At 34.5% G+C, this 13,819-nt stretch overlaps 1 protein-coding gene across 3 annotated transcripts in view; it reads left to right on the plus strand.

Moving 5' to 3' along the window:
• Window positions 1–13,819, plus strand: part of RNF216 (ring finger protein 216) — a 164,441-nt gene that overhangs the window by 130,597 nt on the left and 20,025 nt on the right. For all 3 annotated transcript variants that reach the window (XM_003761570.4, XM_012542847.3, XM_031940675.1), the window contains 2 exons: window positions 5,185–5,282; window positions 13,239–13,461. In XM_003761570.4, the coding sequence (XP_003761618.1) occupies window positions 5,185–5,282; window positions 13,239–13,461 (321 nt within the window). The remainder of the gene's footprint in view (window positions 1–5,184; window positions 5,283–13,238; window positions 13,462–13,819) is intronic.

Raw genomic sequence — 13,819 nt, forward strand, 5'->3', positions numbered from 1 at the left:
AAGCAAATACTGTGAGTATAATCATTCAAGTCTATATGCAGACACAGGGAATATCTTTAGAAATTATTTACTTGATTATGGTTTGAGATTAACACATTGTTTTTGTTTTCCTGAATCAGCATTTCCATATTTTGAATGTTCTACTTTGGATGGTTTATTTCCTTAGGGTTTTGATTGGAATTATTTCTTTAACTGTATTTGATTAATGTCCATGAAACACTATAAATTTAGACATCTGTGACTTCTCAAGGAAATAATGTTCAAAAAGAAAAATGGCTACTCTACATAAAGCAAAAATTCAGTTCATATTCAAAAGCAAATATTCAGTTCATGTAGTTAAGAGTTGAAAATGGACCTTAAGTATCATCTTGTTCAGTCCCTACTTTCTAAAAGAAATGTGATCAAAAACACCCATCCCATAATACTAACCATCATCCTCCTGCCTATGACTCAGGTGAGATATGACCCAGACTTCTGTAGTGCAGCAAGATAACTTTCAGTTTCAGATTCAGGATTTTAAGGAAATGAGACACTAGTAAGGTTCTTAACCTGGAAGTCCCTTGTGTTTGTATTTCTGTGTGTTTTATTTTATGCATTTGAAAACATAACTTCACCAAAGTGCTAATGGTGTCCATGACACAGAAAATTAAAAACCCTTGATAAAACTGTTAACAAAAGGAAGTGTACTTTACTCTGCCATGAAATGGACATAACATTGACTCATTTGAGTTCAACTTCTCAGCTTCTGCTTTGGCCATTCTGGTGCTCTTATGTCATGCCTAAGGGAGAAACTCGTAGAGTTTCAAAAAACTGTGTCCAGGATTCAATTCAAAATTTAAGAATTTATGTGGTATATGAATGTTAATGGAATATTATTGTTCTGTAAGAAATAACCAGCAGGATGAATACAGAGAGCTTTGGAAAAGACTTATATGAACTGATGCTGAGTGAAATGAGCAGAACCAGGAGATTATTATATACTTCAACAACAATACTGTATGAGGATATATTCTGATGGAAGTGGATATCTTCGACAAAGAGAAGATCTAATTCAGTTCCAATTGATTAATGATGGACAGAATCGGCTACACCCAGAGAAGGAACACTGGGAAATGAGTGTGAACTGTGTGCATTTTTTGTTTTTCTTCCCAGGTTATTTTTACCTTCTGAATCCAATTCTTCCTGTGCAAGAAGAGAACTGTATGGTTCTGCACACATATATTGTATCTAGGATATACTATAGCATATTTAACATGTATAAGACTGCCTGCCATCTAGGGAAAGGGGGGTGGAGGGAGAGAAGGGAAAAGTCGGAACAGAAGTGAGTGCAAGGGATAATGTAAAAAATTACCCATGATTATGTTCTGTCAATAAAAAGTAACAATAGTTTTTTTAAAAGAAAGAAAAATAAATAAATAAAAAAGATTTAAGAATTTAAATAAATCTTCTAATACCTTTTGAGAACAAAATAATATCATTGGCTAATCAGAGATTGAGCAGATGATAGATTATAGGCTGGAAGGGATATTGGAGGTCATCTAGGCCAACCCCCTCATTTTACTAACAAGGAAACTAAAACCTGGATTAGTAACAAGGGGCTAGTTCAACATTATACTCAAAGTAAGTGGCAGAGCCACAATTGAAATGAAGGCCCTTTGATTTGAAATCCAGGGCTCTCTTTGGTTCCTTCTAATTCTTGTATTCTAAATATATTTTAAGATTCTGTCAACTCTAATATTCTTTGTTCTAAGACCCCTTATAAGTCAAATATATTTCTTTTTCATGTTTGAGAATTTCTTATTTAGCAATAGTGGTTTTGACAGTAGGAGGCAGTATTACTTGGTATATTTTGAACCATGGTGAACTCGGCTAATTCCTTTCAATTTGAAGGGGAAAAAAATGTTGTAGCTTTAACTCTGTATTTTATGATCACACAAAAGCTCAGAGAATAGAAAATGTGGTCCTCTGGTGGGTTCCTGAATAGCCAGAAAACAGGGTGTTTTAATGTTTCTCTCCAGGATGGTTTGATCAGTTATATTGTTTACAATGAAACAAATTGATCATTGTTTTCTTCTTGGTAACTAAGTGCTGAGCCTCCTTAAATTTTTCCATTAACTAGATATACTCTTCTTTCTATAGTGGTCTTTGAGTTTCTTTTGTGTTCATATTAATTGAATAAAAAAGCTTTTCTGCTACTTAATCTTTTTTTAACATTTATGAGGTTTACAAATAAAACTTAGGAATGCTTGAGGAAGCAGAGCTGCATTTTAATAAAAATACTATAATTTAGGGAAGTTAAATTTTAAAAAAATTCCAACAATACAACTGGAAAGATTCTGAATATCAATTTTGATTACTTTGCATTTTTTAAAATCTTATTTTAATTGTCAGTTTTATTGATTAGATACTTTCTATTTTATTTTTCCTATTTTGGAATAGTTTTGAGATTTATTGAAAACTTTGAACACAAGGTTTTATAAGGGTGAATGTTGGAAATTATCTGTGCATATTTTTTAATTAAAGCTTTTTATTTACAAAACATATGCATGGGTAATTTTTCAATATTGACCCTTGCAAAACTTTCTGTTCCAAATTTTTCCCTCCTTTTCCCCACCCTCTCCTCTAGATGGCAAGTAGTCTAATACATGTTAAACATGTTAAAATATATGTCAAATCCAATTTGTGTATATATATATTTATGCAGTTATCTTGCTGCACAAGAAATATCAGATCTGGAAAGAAAAAAAAATTGAGAAGGAAAACAAAATGCAAGCAAACATCAACCAAAAGCATGAAAATGCTGTTGTGGTCCACACCCAGTTCCCACAGGCCTCTCGCTGGATGTATATGGCTTTCTTCATCACTGAGCAATTGGAATCATTTGTTTGAATCATCCATGTCCATCAGAATTGATCATTGTGTAATCTTCTTGTTACTGTGTACAATGATCTCCTGGTTCTGCTCATTTTTCTTAGCATCAGTTCATGGAGGTTTCTCCTGGTCTCTCTGAAGTCATCCTGCTCGTTGTTTCTTACAGAACAATAATGTTCTATAACATTCATATACCATAATTTATTCCTCCATTCTCCAATTGATGGGCATCCATTCAGCATCCAGTTTCTTGCAACTACAAAAAGGGCTGCCACAAACATTTTTGCACATGTGGATCCCTTTCCCTCCTCTAAGATCTCTTTGGGATATAAGCCCGGTAGAAGCACTGCTGGGTCAAAGGGTATGCATATGTTTTGAAAATCAACAGCTTTAACAATAATAAAAAGAAAAGGTTCTGTATCAGAAGGGTATAGAACATTTTCAGAATGGGTATCATATTGGGCAGTTGAGCAGTGGATTTAGGTAAATGACTCTTCAATCAGTCTCTCCTTAATCACTTCATCTTTTTTGTGCCATATCTGTAAAATGGGGTTATTCTTCCCTTATGCAAAAAAGAAAATTGCATGGATTAACTATTCTAAATTGCCTTGAATTCTAAAGCAGAGCAGCATATAAACACTAATTTGGTTTTTTAATCATTATTCCTGACAGCTGATTTGGTTAGACTTGTTTTGGAGTGTAGAATTCATGCATACCAGCTCATCTATTCTCCAGCTGTTGTTTACCCTAATGTTTCCGGAACTACTAGGCACATGATATTTTTAAAGATGATTTTATGTTGCTATACATTTTGATGGGAAATAATTAAGTGCGTAATATTGTTTTAGTTTTAGTCATAACAGATACAGAGAGTGGACCAAAATGCTGCTAATGCTTCTAAGAAATAGCAGTAGTTACACTAAGTCTGGGGTTAAGTCTTTCAAATACAAAAAAGACTTTTTTGCTACTATTCTCTCATTTTCCTACTCCTCACTTTGTCCCCCATCTTCCCTTTTAACATGTCTTCTTGCTATAAGGAATATTTACTGTTGCAGTTGAGGATTGGTGCCACATGTAACTAGTAATATGGATATCTTAAAGTAGTTTCTTACTTCCTTGTCCAATTACCCAATTTAGAAGTAGGATCAAAGCCATTGCCTGTAACATTTGTATGAGTATATATTAGATTCCTTTGGCTTCCAAAATTTAGGATCAGTAAGTCAGTTTGGAGCTAATGCAAAAACCTCCTGCACTTGAAAGATTTTGATAGACAGAAAAGAAAGAAGGCAAGAAAAGGTATTTAAATCTCTGAAACCATGCCAATAATGAGGATTTTAAGGTTTTTTGTTTGTTTGTTTGTTTTGTTTTTTGCCTTAAGCAGGGGGAAAAAATATCTCGAGGACAGGTTTTTTAAAAGTGAAATAAACAATATTTTCTTCAATTTGGAGAAACTAATTACAATATAGTGTTAAGATTTGATTCTTTGGGCAATGGGGAAGGTTCTTGGGGAAAGACAGTGACATAATCAAAATAATATAAGACAGCTACTGTGATGGCTTTGGCACAAGATAAATTGGAAAGAAAAGATATTGCAGTTAGGAGACTAGCTGGATAATATATGAAGAGATGATGAGGATTAGTAGGATAGTCAATACTTGTTAAGGTAGCAGGGTAAGTAGTAAGTGAAATAAACAAGTGAAGTTGGACCTTAAATTTCAAAGATAAAATCTACAAGACTTTATTGTTTCTGGAAATTGGGCCTTAAAGGGTATCACTGTAAGCTAAAATCATATCATCTTTTGTGTGTCACTAGAAACCACAGATGAATGAAGTTAAAAATTAAATATTTGTCTCTTTTAGTCAACAATGAATGAGCCAACTTGCAAAAACCAAAACAAAACTGATGTGAATAAGGAAAATAAAGTATAGAAGTAGGCTGCCATGTTTTAATTTTGGGTGACTAGGGGAGGATATTAGTTCTATTTGGTAGGCATAAACAGACCTTGAGATTCTAAAAAAATTCATTTTTTGTATGAAACTCCAAATTCATTTTAGATTTGACTTACAGGAATTAACTTTGACAATTTTAGCAAAGTGAACAAGATTATCTTTAGAAGTAAAACTACTTATTGACCTGTGGTCCACAATTCATTTTGAAGGGGTCACTTTGAAAACTGGTAATTTTTCAAGAAAAATTCAAGTTAACTGAAGTCTGCTCCAACTTGCAAGGAGAAATGTAGGAAGATTTGTAACCTATGAAGTGTTTGTCCTTTAGTTCATTTCATCTGCTTTATTTTTGTTCTTTGTTCCCAGGAAACCTGTAGGAAATGTCAGGGACTGTGGAAAGAACATAATGGCATCACCTGTGAACAATTGGCTGAAAAGGATGACATCAAATATAGAACATCTATGTAAGTACCATCTTTATTCAAAAGTACAATTTTCTAAACATGTTATTGTGCCACATATTCTTTCAAAACTACACAGATAGTATATAGTTGGCTAATGCTTACATTGCACTGAATTTGTATAGCTATGGTAGAGTTTTCTTTTTGAAATGAAAATTTTAAAACAAAAATATTCATACTACTGGGCAAAGAATTGTTTTGATTTAGGAACATCATTCTGGTTTGGGCTTTTATGTAATAAAATTAAAAGCAGAGCATATCTAGCTGCTCTGGTCCTTACCAACCTTATAATGATGACTAAAGTTGACTGCAGAGTAAACTTTATGAACAACAGGAGTTTTTAATAAACACACCAGAACTCATTCATCCAAATGAATGTTGTCATTCAAAGGTTTCACTTTGAATGGACATAATACCTGTTCTAACAATTCTGCTTTTACCTAAAATGTTTTTTGCTCTTTCCCCCTTTTGGAATTGTATTTGTGAGTACCAAAGAAATTACATTGCAATTATAGCTTGTTTGGATAACTGGATAAAGATCCAGCTTAAGCTGGATTCATGAAAATTGACTCTGATTAAATGAATGAGTTTTTTCCTAACTTCTCAGAGAATGTAGATTTACCACAAGAGATTTCACAAGAGGTTTAGTCCTAATGGGATTACCTTGAAGGGGACAAGTCGTTGGATATATTATTTTGAACTATTATAATAGCAATCATATTACTTTATAGTCATACCCAGTGGCTGTTTAGCTGAGCCTCTATTTCTTTATTTGAAAAACAAGAATTCAGGCTAGATTATTTCTAAGGCAGTTTTCAGCTCTAAAATCCTTGCTGCCACTAGGAATACAGATTCCTTTGTTTGGCATTTAAAGCTCTTTACACTTTTGCTTTAATTGGTATTTTTCCCAATCTCCCTGAAATATACATATGCAATTAAACACACACACACACACACACACACACACACACACACACTCCTTCAATTTAAACTCCTTGGGGGTTTTCATTTTTTTCTTTGTACCCAATTTGTAATGTAGTCATAGTAACTAAAATATAAGCTATTGGTAAATTTTTATTGATTGATAATGCTATGATTTATAATCTAGGCATATTTATATATTTTTGTTATTGTCCATTCACTTCAGTGTTCAATTCTTCAGTGTTCCCATTTGGGATCATGACAAAGATACTTGAGTAGTTGGCTATTTCTTTCTCCAGCTTATTTTAGAGATGAGGAAACTGAGACAAACAGAATTCAGTGATTTGCCCATCTAGTGTCTACAGCTAAATTTGAACTCAGAAAGATGAGTCTTCTTGACTCCAGGCCTGGCAGTTTATCTACTGCATTAACTGACTACCCTCTTACACATTTGTTCACACATAATCTGGAAGATTGTGAGTGTTCTGCTCATAATTTTCTCCTTAGTATCAGAGATAGCATAGACCACTCTGAGGCTTAAAAGGAGGAGCTCAGAGGTGTTTAATTACTATTAATATGTTTCTGTTTCTCTCAAGACTAAAGGTTTGGAATTTACTTGGCAAGGAATTTGCTATTTCCTTTTCCACCTCATTTTACAAATGAGAAAACTGAGGCAACCAGGGGTGTCATATAGTTAGTAACTGTTTGAGTTCACATTTGAACACAGGAAGATAAATCTTCCTAAGTCCAAGCCCAGTACTCTGGGCTGCACCAGCTGTCATGAGAAGTCTTAGGTACTTCTCTGTGGAATGGCAAGAATAGTCATCTACCTTCCTTTTCCTACTTTTTCTTTCTTTCTTTCTTTTTTAATTATAGCTTCTTATTGACAGAACATATGCATGGGTAATTTTTCAACATTGTTCTCTTACAATCATTTCTGTTCCAATTTTTCCTTGCCCTCCCTCCAGCCCCTCCCCTAGATGGCAGGCAGTCTCATACATGTTAAACATGTTAAAGTATATCTTAAATACAATATATGTGTACACATCTGCACAGTTCTCTTGTTGCACAAGAAAAATCAGATTCATAAGGGTAAAAATAACCTGGGAAGAAAAACAAAAATGTACTACTTTTTTCTTTTTTAAAGATAAAATGTCATATATGCTAGTATTTGACAAAAGAACAGATTGGTAGCATATGAAAAGTCCTTGTGTATATTGAGTGATCTTGTGGAAAACTGTCTTCTAATTTTATCTCTCCTCCTATTTTTATATGACATATCTTGAGTGCTCTAAATTTTGACCTTCAATATAGGATCTTAGGCATGAAATTGTTTAGTTCAGACCAATTCACCCCTAGATAAAGCCTTTCATTTCCAAAGGATATTATAGAGCACTTTTTAAAAAAATTTATTTATTATTATTATTATTAAAGCTTTTTATTTACAAAATATATATATGGGTAATTTTTCAACATCGAGCCTTGCAGCATCTTCTGTTCCAAATTTTCCTCTCCTTCCCCCCACCCCTCCCCTAGATGGCAGGTAGTCCAATACATGTTAAATATGTCAAAGTATATGTTAAATCCAATATATGTGTACATATTTATACAGTTATCTTGCTGCATAAGAAAAATCGATTCTAGAAAGAAAAAAAAAAACCTGAGAAGAAAAACAAAACGCAAGCAAACTTCAACCGAAAGTGTGAAAATGCTATGTTGTGACCGGTCCACACTCAGTTTCCACAGTCCTCTCTCTGAGTGTATATGGCCCTCTTCATCACTGAACAATTGGAACTGGTTTGAATAATCTCATTGTTGAAGAGAGCCACCTCCATCAGAATTAATCATCATATAGTCTTGTTGCAGTATACAATGAACTCCTGGTTCTACCCACTTTACTTAGCATCAGTTCATTTAAGTCTTTCCAGGCCTCTCTGAAATCACCCTGCTGATTGTTTCTTATAGAACAATAATATCTCATGACATTCATAGACCATAATTTATTCAGCCATTCTCCAATTGATGAGCATCCACTCAGTTTCCAGTTTCTTGCCACTACAAAAAAGGCTGCCACAAACATTTTTGCACATGTGTGTCCTTTTCCCTCCTTTAAGATCTCCCTGGGATTTAAGCCCAGTAGAAGCACTGCTGAGTCAAAGGGTATGCACAGTTTGATAACTTTTTGAACATAGTTCCAAAAAGAGCACTTGTTTTTTAACCAGTTGCTAATATTAATATTTTTTCTGCTATCTTACTTGTTTTGTTCTTCACAAAAAGAGATGAGAATCTAATGTAATGAGAGGACATATCATTTTTTTTAATCTTTAAGGTTTCTGATACAATCTGTTCTCCATTGCCATCTTGCCTTAGACCTGTGGTCACTTAACCATGGTCTGTAAGCTATGAAAATATACATACATACATACATACATATATAGATAGATAGACATATAGATATAGATTTTTTTTTTAATTTAAAAAACCATTCTAACCACATTGACCTAGATTACCTCCCTTTTCCTTAGATGTTTATGCAGATTAATTTGTTCAAGAGAAGTGACAATAAGTCTTCCTTTTGGTAAAGTAAGCCAAAGCACAGCTGGAGTTTTAGGCTTTCTTCCTGTCCCATTCCTAGGAACAATATCCAATGAGAGGAACCAACTCAAAGCAGAGGAGATTCCTTTTGTTGAGCTATTTTTGTTTGTCCTTGTGCACACTACTATAGGAAGTGAATTTAGATCCTGTTTTATTAATATACTTTGTTTCCATCATCATTATAATCTTGTAATTATACATATAATGCGTATATAAAAACAGCTACATCTTTGTACATTTTGTAAAATTTGTAAACTTTGAAAGGTAAGCACTGTGTGATTTTATTTTCTCACCCTTTTCCCATTAGTGTAGTGCATTGCATCTAACATTTGTTGAATTAATGATCCAATAAACAATTAAGAGTCTCTATTGTGTTTATTGCTAGCTGTTACGAAAGAAAGAGTATGTATGATCCCTGCAAAAGGCTACAATCTTGTCTGACTTGGGACACTTATGTATACAGACTGCCAAAGGAGTTGTATAGTGTGTAAGATCAACCTATGGGAAAATAAACATATCTTAGCAGGTTCTTATCTAGATTCTTAATTCAAGATGTAGATAAACAGGTAAAATCACAGATTGCCAGATATGAATGGGACTAATCCAGGGGATATTAGCTTCAGATCCTTAAATTCCAGGGGGATTTTTGATAGGGGAAAATTTACATCCTTATTTTCACTCAGCTCAAAATAAAATTTAGCATTTTCTTCAATTATAATTTTGTAAAAACCATTCCGAAGATATCTATAGGTTTTCCCAGTTTGCCAAATGATTTGCCAAAGGTCACACAATTAAATAAGTCAATAAAATTGAGATTCACACCAAGATTGTTTAATATGTGTCCCAGTATACCTTCTCACCATGCCACAGTGCTTCCTTACCTTTTGTTAGAAACCTTCAGCTTCGCTATATTATTGGACAGGTGTTCATTATCCTCGAGGAGAAAAAAACAAAAACTTCTTTTAAGTGTAAATCAGGTTAATCCTGAGTAGTATGTGTTTAACTAATTCAGAGGCCTATTCCTAGGTTCATTTTAATTGTGTCCTCCCCCAGTGCATCTATCCTTTTCACACTAATGTCTAAACTCATCCATTGACAGCTCAGTGGAACAAAGCAGCAGATTTGTTTAGCCTCTTAAGCTTTGTTTAAAAGCTTATTTATTCACTATCCCTTCTCTCTATCATACAAACTTACTGTGGTCTAAGCATTCTATCCATGGGAAAAAAACAAAACAATCTCATCCAACATTATTGTAGTCTGAGTACATGTGTATCTTTCAATCCCAAATGTTAAACACATCTGGAGCAGTTATTATAAGGACAGGCTAGGGTTTGGAAATGAATATGAATTTTCAAATTAGATCGTTTTAAATAAGAACTGCTTAAATTTGACAGACTAGGTGAATTGAGGAGTATGATTGTAGCCACTCAGTAACCAAAATCACAGACGTGTGTAGCATTATTTAGTTGATGAAAGTAAAATGTTTGTTTTTACTTTGCCTCATCTCCTTGACAATGATTCCTGTTTAACAGAACTGAGAATCTCTGCTCTTTTGGCATTTAAACTAGGTTAAAATTTATTCAGAACCATAGCTCAGTCTTGATTCATTTTGAAAGACTAACACATTAGATTCAAATGAACAGTGATCAACTTTTTTTCTGTTACCAACATGTTCAGTTAGCCACCAAACCTTTACTAAGCACTTACCCTATGGCAGGCAGTGGTCTGAGTGCTGAGGATATAAAAATAGTCCCTACCCTCAAAAACTTTACACTCTAATGTAAGAAACAATATATAAATAGACAAGTCCCTAGAAGATTTAGATAGAATAGGTAGAAAGTAGTCTGAGAGGTAAAGGAGAAGCCATTAGCATCCAGAGGCACTAGAAAAAACCTGCAGTAGATGAAATTAGGGCTGGTTTGAGGTATTTTTGTTTTTGTTTTGGCTGAGGCAATTGGGTTAAGTGACTTGCCCAGGGTCACACAGCTAGGAAGTGTTAAGTGTCTGAGATTAGATTTGAACTCAGCTTCTCCTGATATCAGGGCTGATGCTCTATCACTGCACCATGTAGCTAGCTGCCTGTAGGACTGAATCTTAATGGAAACCTAGGAACTAGAGAAATAAGAAGATGGGGAATTCCAAGAAGCATGGAAAGTCATTGTATAGACCAGGGTTCCTCAAACGACAGCCCATGGGCCAGATGCAGCAGCTGAGGACATTATCCCCCTCACCCAGGGCTATGGAGTTTCTTTATTTAAAGGCCCACAAACAAAGTTTTTGTTTTTACTATAGTCCGGCCCTCCAACAGTCTGAGGGACAGTGAACTGGCCTCCTATTTAAAAAGTTTGAGGACCCCTGGTAGACACTAAGATCAGAGATGGATTCACTGGAGTATTGTGTTTGAGAAATTAATTACAAAAGGCCAGTAAATCTGAATCACAGAAGTTATTGAGAATTGTGGGAAAATAAAATATAAGACTAGAAAAATAGGAAAGGACCAGGATGTGAAGAAATTTAAGTCCCAGGAAGGTTTATATTTGATCCTGGTAATAAATGGGAGCCACTGGTGCTTGAGATGGGAGGTGATATGATTGGGGACAGGAAAGGAAATTTAGTGGCGAATCACTTGAATTTTAAGAAAAGTTGAGTTGAAATAGGAAGAAATCTGAGGTAGGGAGACGACCTACAAGACTAGCTATAGGCTAAAGTCCATTCAGGCAATGCTAGGGAATTATACTCAGGTTATATAACTCTATAAGTGGAAAGCAGGAGACACATATGAGAGGCATTACAAGAAAAATGACAAAATTTAGCCATAATATGTGACTGAAAGGAAGTAGTTATGGATACTTCAAAGTTACATGTCTGTGTTACTGGGAGAATTATAGTCTCACAATAATAGGGAAGTTCAGATGGTAATGGGTTCTGTGAATTTGAAATACCTATGGAATATTCAGTTAGAGATGTCCAAAAGAAAGTTGGTAAAGTATGACTGTAGCTTAAGAGAGATGAAAATTGGATCTGGAAATCAGCTGCGTAGATATGATAAGAATATCTGTTGTAACTAATGATAAAATAGTATAAAGAGAAAGATGGCTAGGACAAAAGTGTGGGGTATACCCATGCTTAGTGGGTGTGACCTGGATGAAGATCTAGTTTAGGAGACGAAGAACAAACAATGTGATAGGAGGAGAATTAGAATTAGAACAGTTTTCTAGAACAAAATTCTAGAGAAAAGAGAGTATCCAGAAGGGACTGATCAAGAGTAACCTGACTGCAAAGAGTTGGCAGAAAATGAGGATTAGAAAAAGTCATTGGATTTGGTAATTGCTAACTAGAGTACAGTTCCCTGAGAGCGGTCAAACTAAAAAAAATTAAAAATTAGACTTGAATCAGGAGAGATTTGAGTGTTATTTCTTTCTTCCCTTCTGATAATATGAGAATGGGCCAATTATTTTAAACTTTCAGATCCTCAGTTTTTTTTATTTGCAAAATGAAGATTTATATCTTAAATACCTTCCTTAAAGGGTATTGAAGACCAAATATAGTAACGTATATATCTTAAAGTGCTACATTATTTTCAATTACTTTCTCTTTAATGGAATTGAAAACACTGCGTTCTGGCAGAATTGCCAGATTAAATAACATATGGTAAGTGTTTTGCAAACTTAAAGTGGTATATAAATGCTAACTATTATTGTTACTGGATAGGTCTAGAACTGAGATGAGAGAAAACAGAAATTTGCAGCTCTCTACAGAATATTCTGGATCTCAGAATATTGTAGGGCCCCAATACTGTTTACCTTTCTACTGGTCACTGGAGATCATAATAGCTTTGACAAGACAAATGTTGGGGAAGTCAACTGACTTGTCCTCTCTCACCTCTAATTCCAGCCCACATTTACCTTCATCTAACTACAGCAAGGTTTCTTAGCCTTTTTGACTTTGACAGTCTGGTGAAGACCATGGACACCTTCTTAGAATAATGTTTTTAAATTATAAGATATATTATAAAGGAGATCAATTATATTGAAATACAGGTATCAAGAAAAATATTTTAAAACCAAGTTCACAGATTCATAAGTAAGGAATCCCTGAATTTGAGTGCTCACTGTTAATCTGGATTTTTTTTTTTTTTTACTGTTACCTTTTTTATGAAGCATCAGAAATAACAAATGCTTACTAAAAAGCCAAGAATACTTATTCTGGCTCTTATTATCTTGCCCATTCATTCTAGTGTTTAGGCATCTGAGATTCTTGGATAAGTGGCAGCTTAATTGAGGTTAGTGTGATACATGACTTTGACATTAGAGAAGCTATGCTTAAGTCCCAAGTGATATCTTGTAATCTTATTACTATGTGAATACCAGTAAGTATATAGGTTGTCATTGTTCTTTTTTATTATTGTATTCTTCTGCACAACCATTTTCTTTCTTATTTTAGTGAAGAGAAAATGACTGCTGCCCGCATTAGAAAATGCCATAAGTGTGGGACCAGCCTCATAAAATCTGAAGGTTGTAACCGTATGTCCTGCCGCTGTGGTTCTCAAATGTGCTACCTCTGTCGGGCTTCCATCAATGGGTACGACCACTTCTGTCAGCATCCCCGATCACCAGGAGCCCCTTGCCAGGAATGTACAAAATGTTCTCTTTGGACTGACCCCACAGTAAGTAAAAGCAAGCTGACTCTGATAAAGGCATCTTTCTTTGTAGATTGTAAAGGGCAGAAATCTCCAGAGCTATCTTTGAAAGTATTGCATGCTATCTTCTTTTTAGCAAGACCAGTCTAGTACCTTTGGAAGGAGATTAACCCTCAGCAGAGTCCAAACTTCTTGGGACAAGATCTGTTTTATTTTTTTCTTTGTATTCCCAGCAATGCTAGTTGCATCACTTTGATGCACTAATAGTCACTTAATAAATCTTTGTGAAATTGAGTTAAATTATACTGGGTTATTTTTAGAAGCTGTTTTAAGAGATCTTCAGCTTAGGATTTGATGTTTCACAGCCATACTTCCACCTTCCATG

The sequence above is a fragment of the Sarcophilus harrisii genome, chromosome 1 (assembly GCF_902635505.1).
Source record: "Sarcophilus harrisii chromosome 1, mSarHar1.11, whole genome shotgun sequence".
Taxonomy (NCBI): domain Eukaryota; kingdom Metazoa; phylum Chordata; class Mammalia; order Dasyuromorphia; family Dasyuridae; genus Sarcophilus; species Sarcophilus harrisii.